The sequence below is a fragment of the Bombina bombina genome, chromosome 4, assembly GCF_027579735.1.
Source record: "Bombina bombina isolate aBomBom1 chromosome 4, aBomBom1.pri, whole genome shotgun sequence".
Taxonomy (NCBI): domain Eukaryota; kingdom Metazoa; phylum Chordata; class Amphibia; order Anura; family Bombinatoridae; genus Bombina; species Bombina bombina.
Window position 1 is genome coordinate 842810796 of NC_069502.1, and position 18690 is coordinate 842829485.

General features: G+C 38.9%; 1 protein-coding gene and 1 pseudogene across 1 annotated transcript in view; both read left to right on the forward strand.

Annotated features, from left to right (window-relative positions):
• Positions 1-18485, forward strand: part of LOC128657236 (zinc finger protein 565-like) — a 34139-nt gene extending 15654 nt beyond the window's left edge. Inside the window, exons 7-9 of the mRNA XM_053711501.1 lie at positions 406-504; positions 2160-2267; positions 16668-18485. Coding sequence (XP_053567476.1) covers positions 406-504; positions 2160-2267; positions 16668-17257 — 797 coding nt within the window. The 3' untranslated portion in view covers positions 17258-18485. The remainder of the gene's footprint in view (positions 1-405; positions 505-2159; positions 2268-16667) is intronic.
• Positions 11359-11477, forward strand: LOC128658459 (uncharacterized; annotated as a pseudogene).
• Positions 18486-18690: the final 205 nt, after the last annotated feature.

Genomic DNA, 18690 nt, shown 5'->3' on the forward strand with positions numbered 1-18690 from the left:
CACCCTCTAGTTTATTAAATGATATTCTGAAAATTCTTCCGTTATTGTGAATTCAGTAATTTTGACCATTAATAAATGTGTCTCCAATATAGGAATATAATAGCATAGTATTTTACAATATAATTATCCTTTTAAGTAGTAAAAGTAGTGGAACATTATTTAATCAGCAGATTATTATATGTACATTTATGTTCTGAAATATGTTTTGGGTGTATATGCTTCATACTCAAACATTTACCATATTTTTTAAATATGTAACGTAACATCTTAATTTTTATATATATCCCCTGAATATTAAGTGTAAATACATTAGTAAGTACCCATTACTATGTTAAACACTATTTGCTTCTGGGTGAAATACAATCCTAAACCATTAAATATTGTCTGCATTAAATGTTCTTACAGATTACATTAATTTTGACGTAGATGTTAAAACAGAAGATCAGAGTGTAACGTGTCAGCTGGAAGCTCCAACACAGGAAATGTGTGACATCGACAATGAAGGTAAGTGCACGTGTGTGACGTGTCTTCTGTTTATGGGGTATTGCCAGGTTTTTATAGCATATTGTCTGTAAGTGCTGTACATTATATCACCAGTCAGGGTGTCACCTCAATCACACACTGAGTGTCACAGTACAATATAGCCTGATACTCACTGACTGTTGTCACATTTCTAGTGTTTGATTATATCAGTCCTGATTAAATAAAAACACAGAAGCAGGAAAACCCTATACAGCTGCTGTCATTTATATCTGCCAGAGTATAATCGTTGTGATCTGATCAGCTGCAGGCGCTCTGGTAGCACTTTGTTGGAGCATAAAATAAATCTCACAGCGCTATGTTCTCTTTAAAGCCACTTGTAATATACCTTTTACACCACTCTTCCAGCTATGATGTCACATTGCACATATAACCCCACCTAGCCTAAATATCCTTGCTTGATTGTTACCAAGCTAATTGCATACAGACTTCACTTGTGTGTTCTGCAGAACATTCTGAGAATCTGCTTGCTGATTTCTTAACTCCTCTCTTCAGATTATTCCTGACCTGTCCTCTCAGTTGTCAACAGGATTTGCTTAGCCTAAACCTCTCCTGGTTCTGGATGCTGCTAGATAGATAAATCCTTAAGCAAAGCATGAGGTTTTACTTCCACGGCAGTAACAAAACAGCAGGACCGCTGTTCAGTGAGGATCCTGGGGATACTCGCTACTCTGTGTTGCACCTCCTACTCCAGCCTCTCCACCTGCAGTGTGTTTTCCTATCAGTAACTATAGAGCCAGTGTGTATAGCATCTAAGGACCGGTGTTTTCTAACCTCTTACAACTGAGCAAGTTTCCCCATTTCCTGAAACTGCTGTAGTTTATCTTTCCTCCTGCTGCCCCACACTTTGTACAAAGACAGATCTCCTCTCCTCTAACCACCACTGGTAGCTCACCAATTCATAAACCTGAATCCCTGCTGGCAGTACTTAAACGTTTACAGGCATCCCTACTGTGAATCCTCTTCCTGTAAGGTACAGGGGCTGTTGGAATACTAGTGCTGTATTGTCCCCATATCGGGTATAGGGATTGTAGGAATATTAGTGCTGTGTTGTCACCATGTCAGGTATAGGGGCTGTTGGAATACTAGTGCTGTATTGTTCTCATTTCAGAAATAGGGGCTGTAGCAATACTAGTTCTGCATTGATCCCTATGATTAAGTGCCTGAGGGACATGAAATGCGTCAGGGTAACACCAGGCTGTCTTGCATTTTTAATGGAACCTTAATAAATGTGAAGTTTTAATTCTTAAAGTGCTGATTTGTGAGTGTACGTGTGGGATGTGTCTGAGGGACGCAGGGCACAGGTGAGTGTACCTGTGTGATGTGTCTGAATGACGCAGGGCACATTTGTGTATGTGTGTGACATGCTTGTGGGACACAGGGCACAGGTGAGTGTACGTGTGTGTGATATGCCCGAGGGATGCACGGCACATGTGAGTGTACATGTGTGATATGTTTGTGGGACATAGGGCACAGGTAAGTGTGTGATGTGTCTGAGGGATTCAGGGCACAGAGGAGTACACGTTAGATGTGTCTGAGAGACACAAGGTACAGGTGATTGTACATTCCTTGTGTAGTGCTAAAAAGCTAAAATATGGTCATTTATATGATCTATGCAGGTGATGTTAAGACTGAAGACACACTCAATGCTGAACAAACATATGTTTTGAATCTCAATTGTCAGCTGGAAGCTGTGAAGCAGGAAATCAGTGACAATATTAGTACTGGTGAGTTCACGTGTGTGTAGTGACTGAGGGATACAGATCATATGCCCCACTAGGCACAGGGGTGTTTGTATTAAAGGGGCATTTCTTTGCATAAATGTTTTGTAGATGATCAATTTCTATAGCCCATCTGGGAGTGTTTTTGTAAAAATGTGTAGTTTTGCTTATTTTTTAATAACATTGTTCTGATTTTCAGACTTCTAACCAAGCCCAAAAATTGTAGATGTATACTGATGTCTACAGATTCCTGTGGCTCCTGTTTGTTTAATCTGCCTTTTCATATGCAAGGGAGGGTGGGGATATCTTCTCTTCATGTTTTCCAAGTCTCTTTTACTGGGTGTCCCAGCCTAACCTCATTAACATTGCTAAACTTGGAGCTTCTAAGTAAGTTTTTAAAAGGTTTTATACTGGATTGTTAAATCAGTATCTGTGCATATTCTTCTTTATAGTAGTGTCTATTACATGCAATTATATGAAAATGTTTGTATACTGTCCCTTTAAGCTATCCATTGGACAAAGTAATTGCATAATGTAACATTACTTGATTAAATGATAATTTGAGCAACAAATATTGAAAATATTTGGGGCTAGATTACAAGTTGAGCACAATTGTTTGCTCCATAGAGATAAGGAGTATATCGCGAATGTTTGCACTCATCAGGCTTACCGCTCGTAATACAAGTTGAAAGCAAACGCGATCCCGTGAGCACAATCGTAATTTACGCTAGAATCATTACCATGATTTCAGAGCTCTGGTTAACTGAACTGTTTGGCAAAAATAAAATGTTGCACAAAACACTTCAAAAATACATTACAAAGTACAGTTACACTTATAATAACACTGTCTAATAAAAACAATTAAAAAAAAATATTGCAGGGGGCGTGTCCTGACCAGCATCTAAGATGGCCACTTCTATGAGAGCTCTACACTTAAGGGCTAAATAAACTTATTTCACACCATCCAATGTTGATTCATACCACATTTTACTGGGTTAATTTTTCTGCACCGAACGACACCTATATTGTATCTTTGGGAGCCTCTGAGCCAGATGGCTAGTCCTCTCCATGCACCGCTTGAAGGCTACTTTCTAACACCCCTCCACGCAATTAAGCACGCAGAGATCATACTACCATCTCCAGACACGCTACTTACCACAACTATGACAGTGCAGTGTTGGCCCTCTTGGCAGCCCTTGAAACAAAGATGTCACGTCAATTTCATAGCCTACACACTGTGTTACGCTCTGAGCACGAGGATATACTTACTCCAAACATGGCGGAGACAAAGGAGTCTGCTGAAAGACATGCACAGCCTAAGAATAGGGCCCATACTCATGACCTGATACAATTGCAAAACTCTCCTGTTGGCTCTACTTTTCCCAACCCGGAGCATGCGGCCGGCCTTAGGGGAGGAGGGCAGATCGTCGATCACTAAAAAGCACTCTTCCGACGGTGACATGGAAAAGCAGACCTCAGCCCGTAACTACAACAAATGGCACTACCGGGACCCCTCAATAACCTATGGAATCCACTCGGGCTGGCTGGATGGTATCGGCAGCAGATGGCTTTGCGGGAAACAAAGCATGCCTTCCCTTCTCAAAACTACCCGACAACATACACCACCTAGTCCGCTCCGGAGACCAACACAAGTATCAGACACTGAAATTTGGCTCTCATCTGCTGCTTGCGCAGTCTATCCACGGCTCAAGGGGCTTAGGGTCTCCCAGTTCACTGTGTCTCCTCAAGAAGCCGATTCCTATCAATACAAGCCTCCCATCTGCTCCAGAAGAGGAGTCGGCTAGCAGCACTAGGTGTTATATTCAGAGGGATCTTTCAGCCAAGCACATATTTCAGCGGGCTGTTTAGACACTCTCTCTCTGAGACCATCCATTGGGACCTACAGCTAAACTTTCTATTTAATACTCTCTTTTTTTAAGACACTTATACTGAAGATCCAATATTGAAGAAGGTTGTGTGTGGGACAATGACAGTGCCCTAATAAGTTCCCCCCATGTTCACACTGTTCCTGTTTGTATATCAATTAGAAGAGTACCTTGCTGGTGGTAAATGTTAGGCTTAAGCTCTTAGGGGTTTAGCCTTACCTTATTGATTTTCATACTGTTACTGTTTTTATATCAGTTGGAAGAACACCTTACTGGTGTTAATCGCTACGCTAAAGTTATTAGGGGTTTAGTAGTACCTTACTGATTCTTCTACTGTTGCTTTTTTCATATTAGGCGGAAGAGTACCTTGCTGGTGGCAAATGTTACAATAAAGTTTTTAGGGATTTAGCCCTATCTTGCTGATTGTCATACTGTTGCCGTTCTTATACTGGTTGGAAGAGCACCTTTCTGATGTAAACTACTATGCTATAGTTATTAGGGGTTTAGTCGCACCTTACGGATTTTCATACTGTTGCTGTTCTTTGATTAGTTAGAAAAGTACCTTGCTGGTGTCAAATGCTATGCTACAGTTGTCAGGAGTGTAGCTGTAGACATGATTTAGCTGTGAACTTAGTATATTACCTAGGTTCCTCATACATCTTATTACACATAGGCATAATCCACCCTAATAATATTTTCCCCTGGATTTTACAGACATCATATTACAGCTCCAACGACAAGAGACTAGCTCTATCCCCCCTCTTAATAACATAGTACCTAAGTAGTTTACAAACTATCCTTCTTCATCCAGCTAGACATAGCTAACACTGTACAGCGAACAGCACCTTCCCCCACCCAATAGCTCAGATTGCAAGTTAGCTTACTCCCCAGTCTTACATAAAACCCATATTCCACCATAGGGCACCTCAATTTGTATACAGGTCTCCTCTTCTACAATAACCTGAACGCATATCCTTGTTATACATCTCACACAATAAATAATTACGGGATCTTTACCTATTACCCTAGATTTAAATGCGGTGAGTCTACTAAATATCTATTAGCCCACATATTTTCCCTCTTATGAGGCCAAGTGTAACCCCTCTTCTGTTAAGCTGCATAATAATAATGCTCTTATACTATTAACTCTCCGGACATGCCGCCCCTCCTTTCCCCCTCCCATAATTACTTAAAGCGGCTCTTGACCGCTGCTCTTCCCAATTATTACTCAAACCATATTGCTACCTACTCATGCGTGAAGGTGTGCTCTCTATCTCATCTCACCATCTACTCTGTGCCTCTTTTCCTTTCATAGATAACTAGCTAATCTAACTCATAGAGCCCTCTGTATGACATATGACCCTCTCATAGGCTATATAAATACATACACCATACTATGATCCTTTATCCTTGGTATATGGTTTGCAGAAAAAGAGGTATCAAATACCTACATACAGTTTACTTATCTTGAGTTATCTATTACTCATTTTTGTTTAGACAACATAGAACATTAATTTATAAATATGTTGTTGTCACCTTTTGATAACTGAAATAATTACCTAACTTTTTTGTTTCTACATGTAAACTGGTTATTTGTGGTCACATTGTCTATCAACCTCAATAAAAAATGTTATTCCCAAAAAATATATATATATATTGCACACAAAAGTTATAAGGGCTCAAAGATATGAGATCTCGGGAGTTAGAGATAAAAAAAAAAAGCCGCCAAAGGGCTTTAACATTGAGATACATGCATATACATGTCTAATGATGTATATTTTTGTATATAGACATTGTGTACATATGTATGTGTATTTATTTATATATATATGTGTGTGTGTGTGTTTTTTTATATATATCTCGGTTTACGCCGTTCAATTTGCGCTGTTTCAGAATAACAACCTTTTTTTTTCAGTCATGTGACTGCTATTGAAAAGCAGTGCACTAATTAAAATAGCCAGTAGGTGGAGCTGTCCGCTTGTGTTGCAGCAAAGTTATGTAAGTTTAGCAGACATTAGCTATCGAGCAGCTTTCAAAGGAACAAGATCTAGCAGCCACTTCCCTATTATCTTCCTGTCCAGCTGCTTGAGGTGAGGGTGCCTAACTGCCTATTAATCACTCCAGATTGAAATGCATAGAAAGGTGCAGACCCAATATTATCTAACATGCTAACATTGCAGAGAACTGTTTGCAGAAAAATGCAAGTAAAAAAAATGTTTTTGTTCATTAAACTTAGTTTGATGATAGTCTGTTGTGTGAATATTTAATTAGGTTTATAATGCTGTTTAGCATTTAAAGTCTTCATTTCAAAGCTTTAAAAATAATGTATTAGGTGTTAATTATGACAATTTTGAGAGGGGCCTGGAATCCAACTCCCTCACTTCCCATTGACTTACTTTATAAACTGGGTTTCAATTTACAACGGTTTCGATTTACAACCATTCCTTCTGGAACCTAACCTCGGCGTAAACTGAGGGCTACCTGTATATGTGCATTAGAGCCTTTTGTCATTAAAGGGACATAATACCCAAATGTTGAAGCACTTGAAATTGATGCAGCATAGCTGTGAAAAGTTGACTAGAAAATATAACCTGAACATATTTTACCTCAAATTTCTATAAAACTGTGAAGAGACTTTAAGCAGCCAGTCAGGATTCTTGTCCCAGGACAAGCTAGGGAGTGTGCATCTGTCATGTGCAGGCACAGTCATGTTATTGTCCTATTCAGTTTAAGTAAGTTCTATGAAATCTCATGAGATTTCAGTGAATTATCATGAGATCACAGCAAAGGCAAGGCATTACCTCAGCACTGCTGATGCTGATTGAAGTATTACTGTTACTGTTACACAGCACTTATGCTGGTGAACTGAAGAAATTTTGAGTTAAAATATCTTCCTTTTTTTACATAGAGATGTTCAGGAGATTATTTTCATGTCAGCTTTTTTATAGTTATGCTGCATCACTTTAAAGTGATTTAGCATATGAAGTATTATGTCCCTTTAAGTAGATGAAAACACATAAAACATATTTATGTAATATTCATTTGTTAACTATGTATTTACTGTAAATATTTCACATTCCAATGTTCTGTACATATGAGAATGTTTGTTTTTTGTATTTCCTTCTAATAGCAATGATGGTCCACAAAAACATTAATGACCTATGGGAAATACATTCCCAGGCCACCAGGAGGAGGCAAAGACAACCCAATCTAAGCATTAAATATCCCTCCCACTTCCCCTACCCTCCCAGTAATTATTTGCTTCGTCTACTATGAGGATTGAAGTGATTGGTGCTCTGCTGAAGACTAATTTTTTTGTCCCTTAATGGATTGTTTCCTGCAAGAAAGGAATGGGGTGAGTTTAATAGCCATGTAATTCTCTTAGTGAGAGTGTTGGTGGAAGTTAGACACTGGATGTCGCAGGGAAGCTTCCCATGCCTCCTTCCAGTTCCTGATGCTAATAATCCCCCTGCCAGGCAAACGGTTATCTAGATTACGAGTTTTGAGCGCTATAGGGATTTTAACGACCGCAACAAAAGCTCAGTTATTTCACCCCCTATAGTGCTGGTATTACTTGTTTTTAAAAAGCAGGCTTGTACGGGCGTTATGGTGGTGTTGAGCTCCATAACGCACCAAAATCAAGCGCTGCTGTTACATGCTCGTGCACGCTTTCCCCATAGACATCAATGGGGAGAGCTGGCAAGAAAGAAGCCTAATACCTGCGATCTCGGAATGAAACGCTCCATAATGCAGCCCCATTGATGTCTAAACACCCCTAATCTGCTGCCCCTAACATCGCCGCCACCTACATACATGTTATTAACCCCTAATCTGCCGCCCCTAACATCACCGCCACCTACAAACATTTATTAACCCCTAATCTGCCACTCCCGATGTCGTCGCCACTATACTAAAGTTATTAACCCCTAAACCTCTGGCCTCCCACATCACTACCACTAAATAAATATATTAACCCCTAAACCTAACCCTAACGTAGCCCTAAGCCTAACACCCCCTAACTTAATAATTTAAATTCAGCTAAATAATGACTACTTTAAAATAAATTCTTACCTGTAAAATAAAACCTAAGCTAGCTACAATATAACTAATAGTTATATTGTAGCTAGCTTAGGTTTTAATTTTTTTCACAGGTAAGTTTGTATTTATTTTAACTAGGTATACTAGTTAGTAAATAGTTATTAACCATGTATTAACTATCTAGTTTAAAATAAATACAAACTTACCTGTGAAATAAAACTTGCCTTACACTAAAACCTAACATTACAACAACAAAAAAACTCTAAAATTACTAAAATTAATAAATTACAAAAAATAACAAACAAAATGATCAAAAATAAAATGATCAAAAATAAATTAGGAAATATTTAAACTAATTACACCTAATCTAATAGCCCTATCAAAATCCCCCCCCACCCCCAAATAAAAAAAAACCCTAGCCTACACTAAACTGCCAATAGCCCTTAAAAGGGCATTTTGATGGGCATTGCCCCAAAGATATCAGCTCTTTAACCTGTAAAAAAAAATACAAACAACCCCCCAACAGTAAAACCCACCACTCCCCAAATAAAATAACTATTTAAAATAACCTAAGCTAAAAGGGCATTTAGCTCTTTTTCCCATGCCCTGAAAAGGGCAATCAGCACTTTTATGAAAAGCCCAAACCCTAAGCTAAAATAAAAACCCTTTAAAAACCTAATACTAACCCCCGACGATCCACTTAGTTATTGAAGTCCCGCTTGAAGGATCCATCCATCCGGCAAAGTCCTCATCTAAGCTGCAAGAAGTCTTCATCCAGGCGGCATCTTCTATCTTCATCCATCCGGCACGGAACAGCCAATAGGATTTTAGCAGCTTTAATTCCTATTGGCTGATAGAAATCTTTCAGCCAATAGGAATGCAAGGGACGTCATCTTTTATTATGTCACTTGCATTGAAGTTCCAGTGTACGGCGGCGACCGTATGAAGAGGATGCTCCACAACAGATGTCTTCAGGATGGACCCGCTCTGCGCCGGATGGATGAAGATAGAAGATGCCGCCTGGATGAAGACTTATTGCCGCCTGGATGAGGACTTCGCCGGCTGGATGGATCCTTCAAGCTGGACTTCAATAACTGTAAGTGGATCGTCGGGGGTTAGTGTTAGGTTTTTTGGGTGTGTTTTTATTCTAGCTTAGGGTTTGGGCTTTTCATAAAAGTGCTGATTGCCCTTTTCAGGGCATGGCAAAAGAGCTAAATGCCATTTTAAGGGCAATGCCCATACAAATGCCCTTTTCAGGGCAATGGTTAGCTTAGGTTATTTTATTGTGGGTTATTTTATTTAGAACCATCTAAAGAGTTGGAAAGAAAATATTCCATTTAGTCAGTTTAGACGGATTAGGCATAATTGCACATTATTAGAGACATATGATGAGCAATCCCTTATCTTAAAAAATAGATTTCTTGAAAAAGGGTACCCTCCAATGCTCTTAGAAGAAGGCTACCGAAGGGCAAGAGAACTAAATAGAAATGAAATTCTTAATCCGCTACCTAATAATGGGTTAAATAGATGTAATAGTAACAAAAAGCAGACTACATTTATTACCAACTATAACTCCAACTATAAAGCCATTACAAAAATAATTAAGAAACACTGGTACCTTCTTAAAAAAGATCCGATTTTAAAAGGGATTTTGGATGATTCCCTTAACATTACATTTCGGAGAGCCCCAACCATTAAACAGAAAATAGCCCCCAGCAAAATCATAATGTCCAAAAGAACATCAGGAATAGGAGGTCTGTCCAACAATAGACACCAACAAAAAGGAGCTTTTAAATGTAGAATTAAAAGATGCAACATTTGTAAATATGTCACGCATGGGGCAACTAGTGTCACTTCTATCACAGGATGTACATATGAACTTAAGGATAGATTAGATTGTAGCTCTAACTATGTCATATACCTATTAACCTGTAAATGTGGGATGCAATACCTAGGTATAACCATAAGGAAAGTCAGAAGCAGATGGGGAGAACACTTTAGAAACATAGAGAAAGGTTCACTCAAACATAGTGTATCAAGACATCATGTTCAACATCATTGTGGTAATAAATGTCAATTTTGCATAACCCCTCTAGAGAGAATACAATACAAGCAAGGTTCAAAAAGTACAACTAATAGGTTCAAAAAGTTATGTCAAAGGGAAACCTACTGGATCTATATATTTGGTACTCTCTTTCCCACAGGATTGAATGAGAACATAGATATGTCTGCTTTTTGAATATAATATTTTTGTACATCTTGCTGTGGATTATCGGGTCATCATTTTTTTCCATGCAACACTATAGTTATTTAATATTATACAGGTATTATCAGAGGTGTATATATTGACTTTATAGCTATTTTTCTCCTCTTTGTATATCACAGTACAAATTTATATTATATACTACACATATTGACTTTATAGTCATACATTTATTTTTTCTCCTCTTTGTATATCACAGTACAAATTTATATTATATACTACACATATTGACTTTATAGTCATACATTTATTCTTCTTCACTTTTATATATCACAGCACACATATATGTATCATACACCACATAAGGTTGATCACATTATAGTCATGATTGGTATATAACACAATCATTTAGGGCACATGCAATGTGTATGTGTGTATGTGTGTATATGTATATTTATGTGTGTGTATGTATGTGTGTATGTATATATATATATATATATATATATATATGTGTATATATATATATATATATATATATATGTGTGTGTGTGTGTATGTATATACGTATATGTGTGTTCATGTATGTGTGTGTATATCTATATATACCACTTCAAGATATGGGTTTGTTATACCAACATAGGATATACCGGTTTAATACATGTAATACACCCATACTATTATGGATTTCTGAATATATATGCTGCACATTAGAAAACATATACACTGTTCACTGAACATTTTTATTTTTATTGTATCATTTTAGTTAAGTCTGCACTCACAATATACACCTCAACATTATCTCCAACACATTAAACAATATTGTTACTACTGTATTTCTATACCATCTTATTTTTGTATATTGAACATAATGTATTACAACCCCGTTTTTACACATTAGAGTAGGTTAATAGATATTCACTAAGTATACTTATCTATTGCTTAATACATACATTTCATATCGCTTAGATTAAGATATTACCACACTTCCCTGAATGTACCTGATCCCGTCTGATCTTGGAAGCTAAGCAGGGCCAGGCCTGGTCAGTACCTGGATGGGAGACTGCCTGGGAACACCAGGCACATTAGACTTATGTATGTATATGTATATGTGTATGGATATATATATGTAGATATGGATATATATATATATATATATATATATATATATATATATAGTTTCAATAAGGCCTGCATAATATAAAGGGCTCACTCCTATAGAAAATCTTGCTTATACATATTTGACCAAAGGCTGTTAACATCAATAGGTGCTTTAATAAAACTTTAACTTATTTAGACTAACTGACAACATACTAAGACATTTGGTATGAACACCAAGAATTAGAATATCATGTACCTTTTATATATGTATGTGTGTGTATATATATTTTTTTTTTTTTTTTAAAAGGGTGGGGAACAATTTTTTAATGTTACTATTTTAGAATACCATAATAATATCCTATAACATATGATGCTGACATGATATCCACCATAAGATAATGTTTGGCTATGGTTGTTGTTTTTTACATCCTTTATTAACCAATTTGTACAGTACTTGTTTGTTTTTTAGTATAATGTGAATTATTTGGAAATGGTTTTAATCATTGTATTCTAACTATGGTCTGATTGAAACAGGTGTGCACTCACACACCTGATGAGGCAGGTTCACTTCCACACCTGAATAGGTGTGGTTATGTTTCACTCTTAGAGTGGTCATTTAGCATTTATAAGCCAGAGCTCTCAGTCTTTGGATAGAAGCCTGAGGAAACAGACAGAGATCTGAGAAACTAGTTGCTTGTTTATCCATTGTTACAGTCACATTTGTGACATTTTATATTGTATTTTACTGCACCATTAAACTATGGTATTTTAACTCTTCGCTGAGAGCCTGAGCTTGATTGAAATCTACCCTGGAGTGATTTGTTGCACTGCCTTGGTCAGTGAACTGGGACTCCCCAGTCTGCCTCTATAAGCACAACAGAGTGCTGCTTTACTTGTGAGTATAAAATCTGTATTCACCTTTTTTTACATTTGTCCAAACTGTATCACACGAGGAGGCGCCCTTGTCTTTGTGATTTTCTTTGCACAGAGAGAGTATTTAAGCGTACAACTATACCTATTGAGGACAGTTGTGCTTTTAAAGACCCTATGGATAAAAAGTTTGAAGGTCTTCTAAAGAAATTGTTTATTCATCAGGGTTTCCTTTTACAACCAATAGCTTGCATTGTTCCAGTTTCTACTGCAGCAACTTATTGGTTTGATGCTCTAGAAGAGTCTCTGAAGGTTGAGACTCCATTAGATGACATTTTGGATAGAATTAAGGCTCTCAAGCTAGCTAATTCTTTTATTACTGATGCTGCTTTTCAAATGGCTAAATTAGCGGCGAAAAATGCAGGTTTTGCCATTTTAGCGCGTCGAGCGTTATGGCTCAAATCCTGGTCTGCTGATGTGTCGTCAAAATCTAAGCTTTTAACTATTCCCTTCAAGGGTAAGAATCTATTCGGCCCTGATTTGAAGGAGATCATTTCTGACATTACTGGAGGTAAAGGTCATGCCCTGCCTCAGGATAAGTCTAGTAAGAGGGGTAAACAGAATAATTTTCGTTCCTTTCGAAACTTTAAAGGAGGACCCTCTGCTTCCTCTTCCTCCACAAAGCAGGAAGGGAATTTTGCTCAATCCAAAGCAACCAGGCTTGGAATAAAAGTTAACAACCCAAGAAGCCCGCTGTAGCTCCAAAGACCGTATGAAGGGGCGGCCTTTCTTTCTTTGCTCAGGCTTGGGCAAGAGACGTTCAGGACCCCTGGGCACTGGAAATCGTGTCCCACGGGTATCAACTGGAATTCAAGGATTTTCTCCCAAGAGGGAGATTTCATCTTTCAAGATTATCTGTAGACCATATAAAAAGAGAGGCATTCTTACGCTGTGTAAAATACCTTTCTACTATGGGAGTAATTTGTCCCATTCCAATACTGGAACAGGGACAAGGGTTTTACTCAAACCTTTTTGTGGTTCCCAAAAAAGAGGGAACTTTCAGACCTATTTTAGATCTCAAGTGTCGGAACAAGTTTCTCAGAGTTCCATCATTCAAGATGGAGACTATACGAACAATCTTACCAATGATCCAGGAGGGTCAATACATGACTACCGTGGACTTGAAGGATGCATACCTTCATATTTCTATTCACAAGGATCATCATCAGTTCCTAAGGTTTGCCTTTCTGGACAAACATTATCAGTTCGTGGCTCTTCCCTCCGGGTTGGCCACAGCACCCAGAATCTTCACAAAGGTTCTAGGGTCCCTTCTAGCGGTTCTCAGACCGCAGGGCATAGCAGTGGTGCCTTATCTGGACGATATCCTGATTCAGGGGTCAACCTATCATCTGACAAAATCTCACATGGACACAGTGTTGTCTTTCCTGAGAACTCATGGTTGGAAAGTGAACATAGAAAAGAGTTCACTAGTTCCACGGACAAGGGTTCCCTTCTTGGGAACTCTGATAGACTCTGTAGATATGAAGATATTTCTGACGGAGGTCAGGAAATCAAAGCTTTTAGATACTTGCCGAGCACTTCAGTCCATTCTTTGTCCATCAGTGGCTCAGTGTATGGAGGTCATTGGATTAATGGTAGCGGCAATGGACATCATTCTGTTTGCTCGCTTTCATCTCAGGCCACTGCAGCTGTGCATGCTCAGACAGTGGAATGGGGACTATGCAAATTTATCTCCTTAGATAAATCTGGATCAAGAGACCAGAGACTCTCTTCTTTGGTGGTTGTCGCTGGTTCATCTGTCCCAAGGGACGTGTTTCCGCAGACCCTCTTGGGTTATAGTGACAACGGACGCCAGCCTTCGGGGTTGGGGTGCAGTCTGGAATTCCCTGAAGGCTCAGGGTGTTTGTACTCAGGTGGAGTCTCTACTTCCAATCAATATTCTGGAACTGAGAGCAATATTCAATGCGCTTCAGGCGTGGCCTCAGTTGGCCTCATCCAAATTCATAAGATTCCAGTCGGACAATATCACGACTGTGGTGTATATCAATCATCAGGGGGGAACAAGGAGTTCTTTAGCGATGATAGAAGTATCAAAGATAATCCGATGGGTGGAGGCCCACTCTTGCCATGTATCGGCAATCTACATCCCAGGAGTAGAGAACTGGGAAGCGGATTTTCTAAGTCGTCAGACTTTTCATCCGGGGGAGTGGGAACTCCATCCGGTGGTGGTTGCATCATTGATTCGTTAATGGGGCAGACCGGAATTGGATCTGATGGCATCTCGACAAAATGCCAAGCTTCCACATTACGGATCCAGGTTGAGAGATCCTCAGGCCGAACTGATAGATGCCCTGGCAGTGCCTTGGTTGTTCAGCCTAGCTTATGTGTTTCCACCGTTTCCTCTCCTGCCTCGCGTGATTGCTCGGATCGAACAGGAGAGAGCTTCAGTAATTCTGATAGCGCCTGCGTGGCCACGCAGGACTTGGTATGCAGATCTAGTGGACATGTCCTCTCTGCCACCGTGGAAACTTCCTTTCAGACAGGACCTCATCCAAGGACCTTTCCAACATCCAAATCTAGTTTCTCTGCAACTGACTGCGTGGAGATTGAACGCTTGATTTTATCTAAGCATGGGTTCTCTGACTTGGTCATTGATACCTTGATACAGGCAAGTAAGCCTGTCACTAGAAAGATCTATCATAAGGTATGGTATAAATATCTTTTTTGGTGTGAATCCAAGGGCTACTCATGGAGTTGAGTTAGGATTCCCAGGATTTTATCTTTTCTCCAAGAAGAATTGGAGAAAGGATTACCAGCAAGTTCCTTAAAGGGACAGATCTCTGTGCAGTAAAATTGACAAAGCAAACGTTTGGCAGATGTTTCAGACGTTCAGTCCTTTTGTCAGGCTCTGACCAGAATCAAGCCTGTGTTTAGACCAATTGCTCCACCTTGGAGTCTGAATTTAGTTCTTAATGTTCTTCAAGGGGTTCCGTTTGAACCCATGCATTCCATAGATATTAAGTTGTTATCTTGGAAAGTTTTGTTTTTGGTTGCTATCTCTTCTGCTCGAAGAGTTTCTGAGCTTTCAGCGCTACATTGTGATTCGCCTTATCTTATATTTCATTCTGATAAGGTGGTTTTGCGTACTAAACCTGGATTTCTTCCTAAGGTTGTTTCAAATAAGAATATTAATTAGGAAATTGTTGTTCCTTCCTTGTGTCCTAATCCTTCTTCTAAGAAGGAACGTCTGTTGCATAACTTGGACGTGGTCCGTGCCTTGAAGTTTTACTTATAGGCGACTAAGGATTTCCGCCAATCATCTTCATTATTCATTGTTTATTCTGGAAAGCGTAGGGGTCTGAAAGCTACGGCTACCTCTCTTTCTTTTTGGCTGAGGAGTATCATCCGCCTGACATATGAGACTGCTGGACAGCAGCCTCCTGACAGAATTACGGCTCATTCTACTAGAGCTGTGGCTTCCTCATGGGCTTTTAAAAACTATGCTTCTGTTGAACAGATTTGTAAGGCTGCAACTTGGTTGTCCCTTCATACTTTTTCCAAATTTTACAAATTTGATACTTTTGCTTCTTCTGAGGCTGTTTTTGGGAGAAAGGTTGTTCAAGCAGTGGTGCCTTCAGTTTAGGTCTCTGTCTTGTCCCTCCCGTTCATCCGGTTCCTGTAGCTTTGGTATTGTATCCCACAAGTAAGGATGAATCTGTGGACTCGTTGTATCTTGTAGAAGAAAAGGAAATTTATGCTTACCTGATTAATTGATTTCTTATACGATACGACGAGTCCACGGCCCTCCCTGTCATTTTAAGACAGATTATATTTTATTTTTACAACTTCAGTCACCTCGGCACCTTTTAGCTTCTCCTTTCTCTTCCTAAAACCTTTGGTCGAATGACTGGGGGTGGAGGGAAGGGAGGAGCTATATATACAGCTCTGCTGTGGTGCTCTTTGCCACTTCCTGTTAGCAGGAGGATAATATCCCACAAGTAAGGATTAATCCGTGGACTCGTCGTATCGTAGAAGAAATCAATTTATCAGGTAAGCATAAATTTCCTTTTTTATTGTAAGGATTAACAAATATGGAATGCAAAGGCATCCTTAAAAATAGTCCATAGTGTCCAGTAAACTGCCCTTAAGCCTTAGCATGGAGGCTGGGAAAGGGTCTAGGGGTCATAGCCTGTTTTGTACCCTTATAGCAGTCACACAGTTAAAATGTTCTCAAAAGAAAATAATTATGCAATTTATAAATAACTTTACTCTTATATTTCTTATCAACAGGTGAACTCATAAACTGCAGTAATCCTAGTCATGGACTCCAAAATCCAAAAACAGGAGATAAAGCATTTTCATTTCCTGACTGTGGGAAATATTTTACTTTGAAATCCGATCTTTTTACTCATCAGAAAATTCACACAGAAGAAAAAGCATTTTCATGTTGTGACTGTGGGAAATATTTTACTCGAAAAGCAGGTCTTATTACTCACCAGAAAATTCACAATAGATTAAAAGTATTTTCATGTCCTGACTGTGGGAAATGTTTTGCTTGGAAATCGGCTCTTATTCAGCACCACAAAATTCACACAGGAGAAAAAGCATTTTCATGTCGTGACTGTGGGAAATGTTTTACTCAGTCATCACATCTTTTTAGCCATCACAAAATTCATACAGGAGAAAAAGCATTTTCATGTTCTGACTGTGGGAAACGTTTTGCTCGGAAATCATCTCTTATTAGACATAAAAAAATTCACACAGGATTAAAAGCATTTTCTTGTTCTGACTGTGGGAAATGTTTTATTCAGAAATCAGATCTTATTAAGCATAGAAAAATTCACACAGCAACTCACCTCCATGTAATAAGTACTCCCTAATTGACTACGTCTTTACTGACACATGGGGTTTTGGACATGATCAGCACATGCAACATTGGCTCCATAGCATGGTCGGATCATGCTCCTGTCACTTGTGCGGTACAGTGGCCTGACATTCCTCCTACAACATACATTTGGAGACTAGACGACACACTCCTTGACAGGCTCCTTATCAAGACAGAATTGCAAAAATAACTAACTGACTACTTCACACATAATGAACCAGCTCATACATCCCTGACAAATAAGTGGGAAGCCCACAAACGTGTTAGGCACGGAGAATTCCTCAAACATACAGCGAGACTACGCAAGCAATACAGAGCAAAACACGCGTCCCTCCTAAACACAATAACAACCTTAGAAGACAAACATAAACAAAACCCATTAGATGCAAACATTGTAAAGACTTTAGCACAAACTAGAGCAGACCTTAAACAGCACCAACCGGAGGCCTATCAACGTAAAATGTTGACAATAAAGCAACAATATTATGAGGGAGGAAACAAACCTGGAAATTTATTAGCCCGATCCATACATAGAAAACAGCTTAGATCACATATACATTATTTATATCACCACATTCTGCGAATCACCAGGCCTGTAAGCACCAAATCAACCTTTGACCCCTTCCACAAACTCCTTCGGGGTCAGATCCTCCCAAGAAAAATCAAAACGGAGCTGGGAATCTATTCCTCTAAAAAAGACAGGAATAACGCTACCATCATCTAGTGCTGCCAAGAAGGACACTTAAAGATCTCCCACTTGTAACACACTTTCATCCTCCTCAAACCCATCTAGCCCATCTCATGATGGACGGTAATCAGACAATGATCAATGAGCAGGTCCGTAAAGACTAGTCTATTTACAGCATATTATTATTTGCGTTAATATGGCAAGTAAAGATGCAGTTTGATGTTAGTTTAAGTTAAAGAACTGTTATTACAAAGTTGTAATTCATCTTGACTCTAATGGTATAAACCACTAGACACGGCTGTACTAGGAGATAGCTAACCAAAGGCTATTAGGTTTATAAGCCCACTACCCCCTCTCCCAACAAAACCCCCGAATATCCCCCTCCTCCCTCGTTACTGCTGTGACTATGTCCTTGAATATGTTTGTACATGCAAATTGTACTATATTGTGTTGTACTTTTATTCGCAGTTTATATTGTGTTGTACTTTTATAACGTTTGAAATGTTTGTAAAGTTTTAATTTCTTCTCATGGTCATTTATGTTTTATGGTCTCTTTTTGTTATGTATACACCTCCATCCAAATTGTCAGATATACTTCACTTTATGGCCAATACCATGCATACCTCAGATAAGGAATCTATCAAACTGATCACACAAAAATGTGAAAGGATTTAACTCCTCACAAAAAAGAAGAGCAACTCTAATAGATTTATCCCCTTAACGATGCACAAACTGGTCTT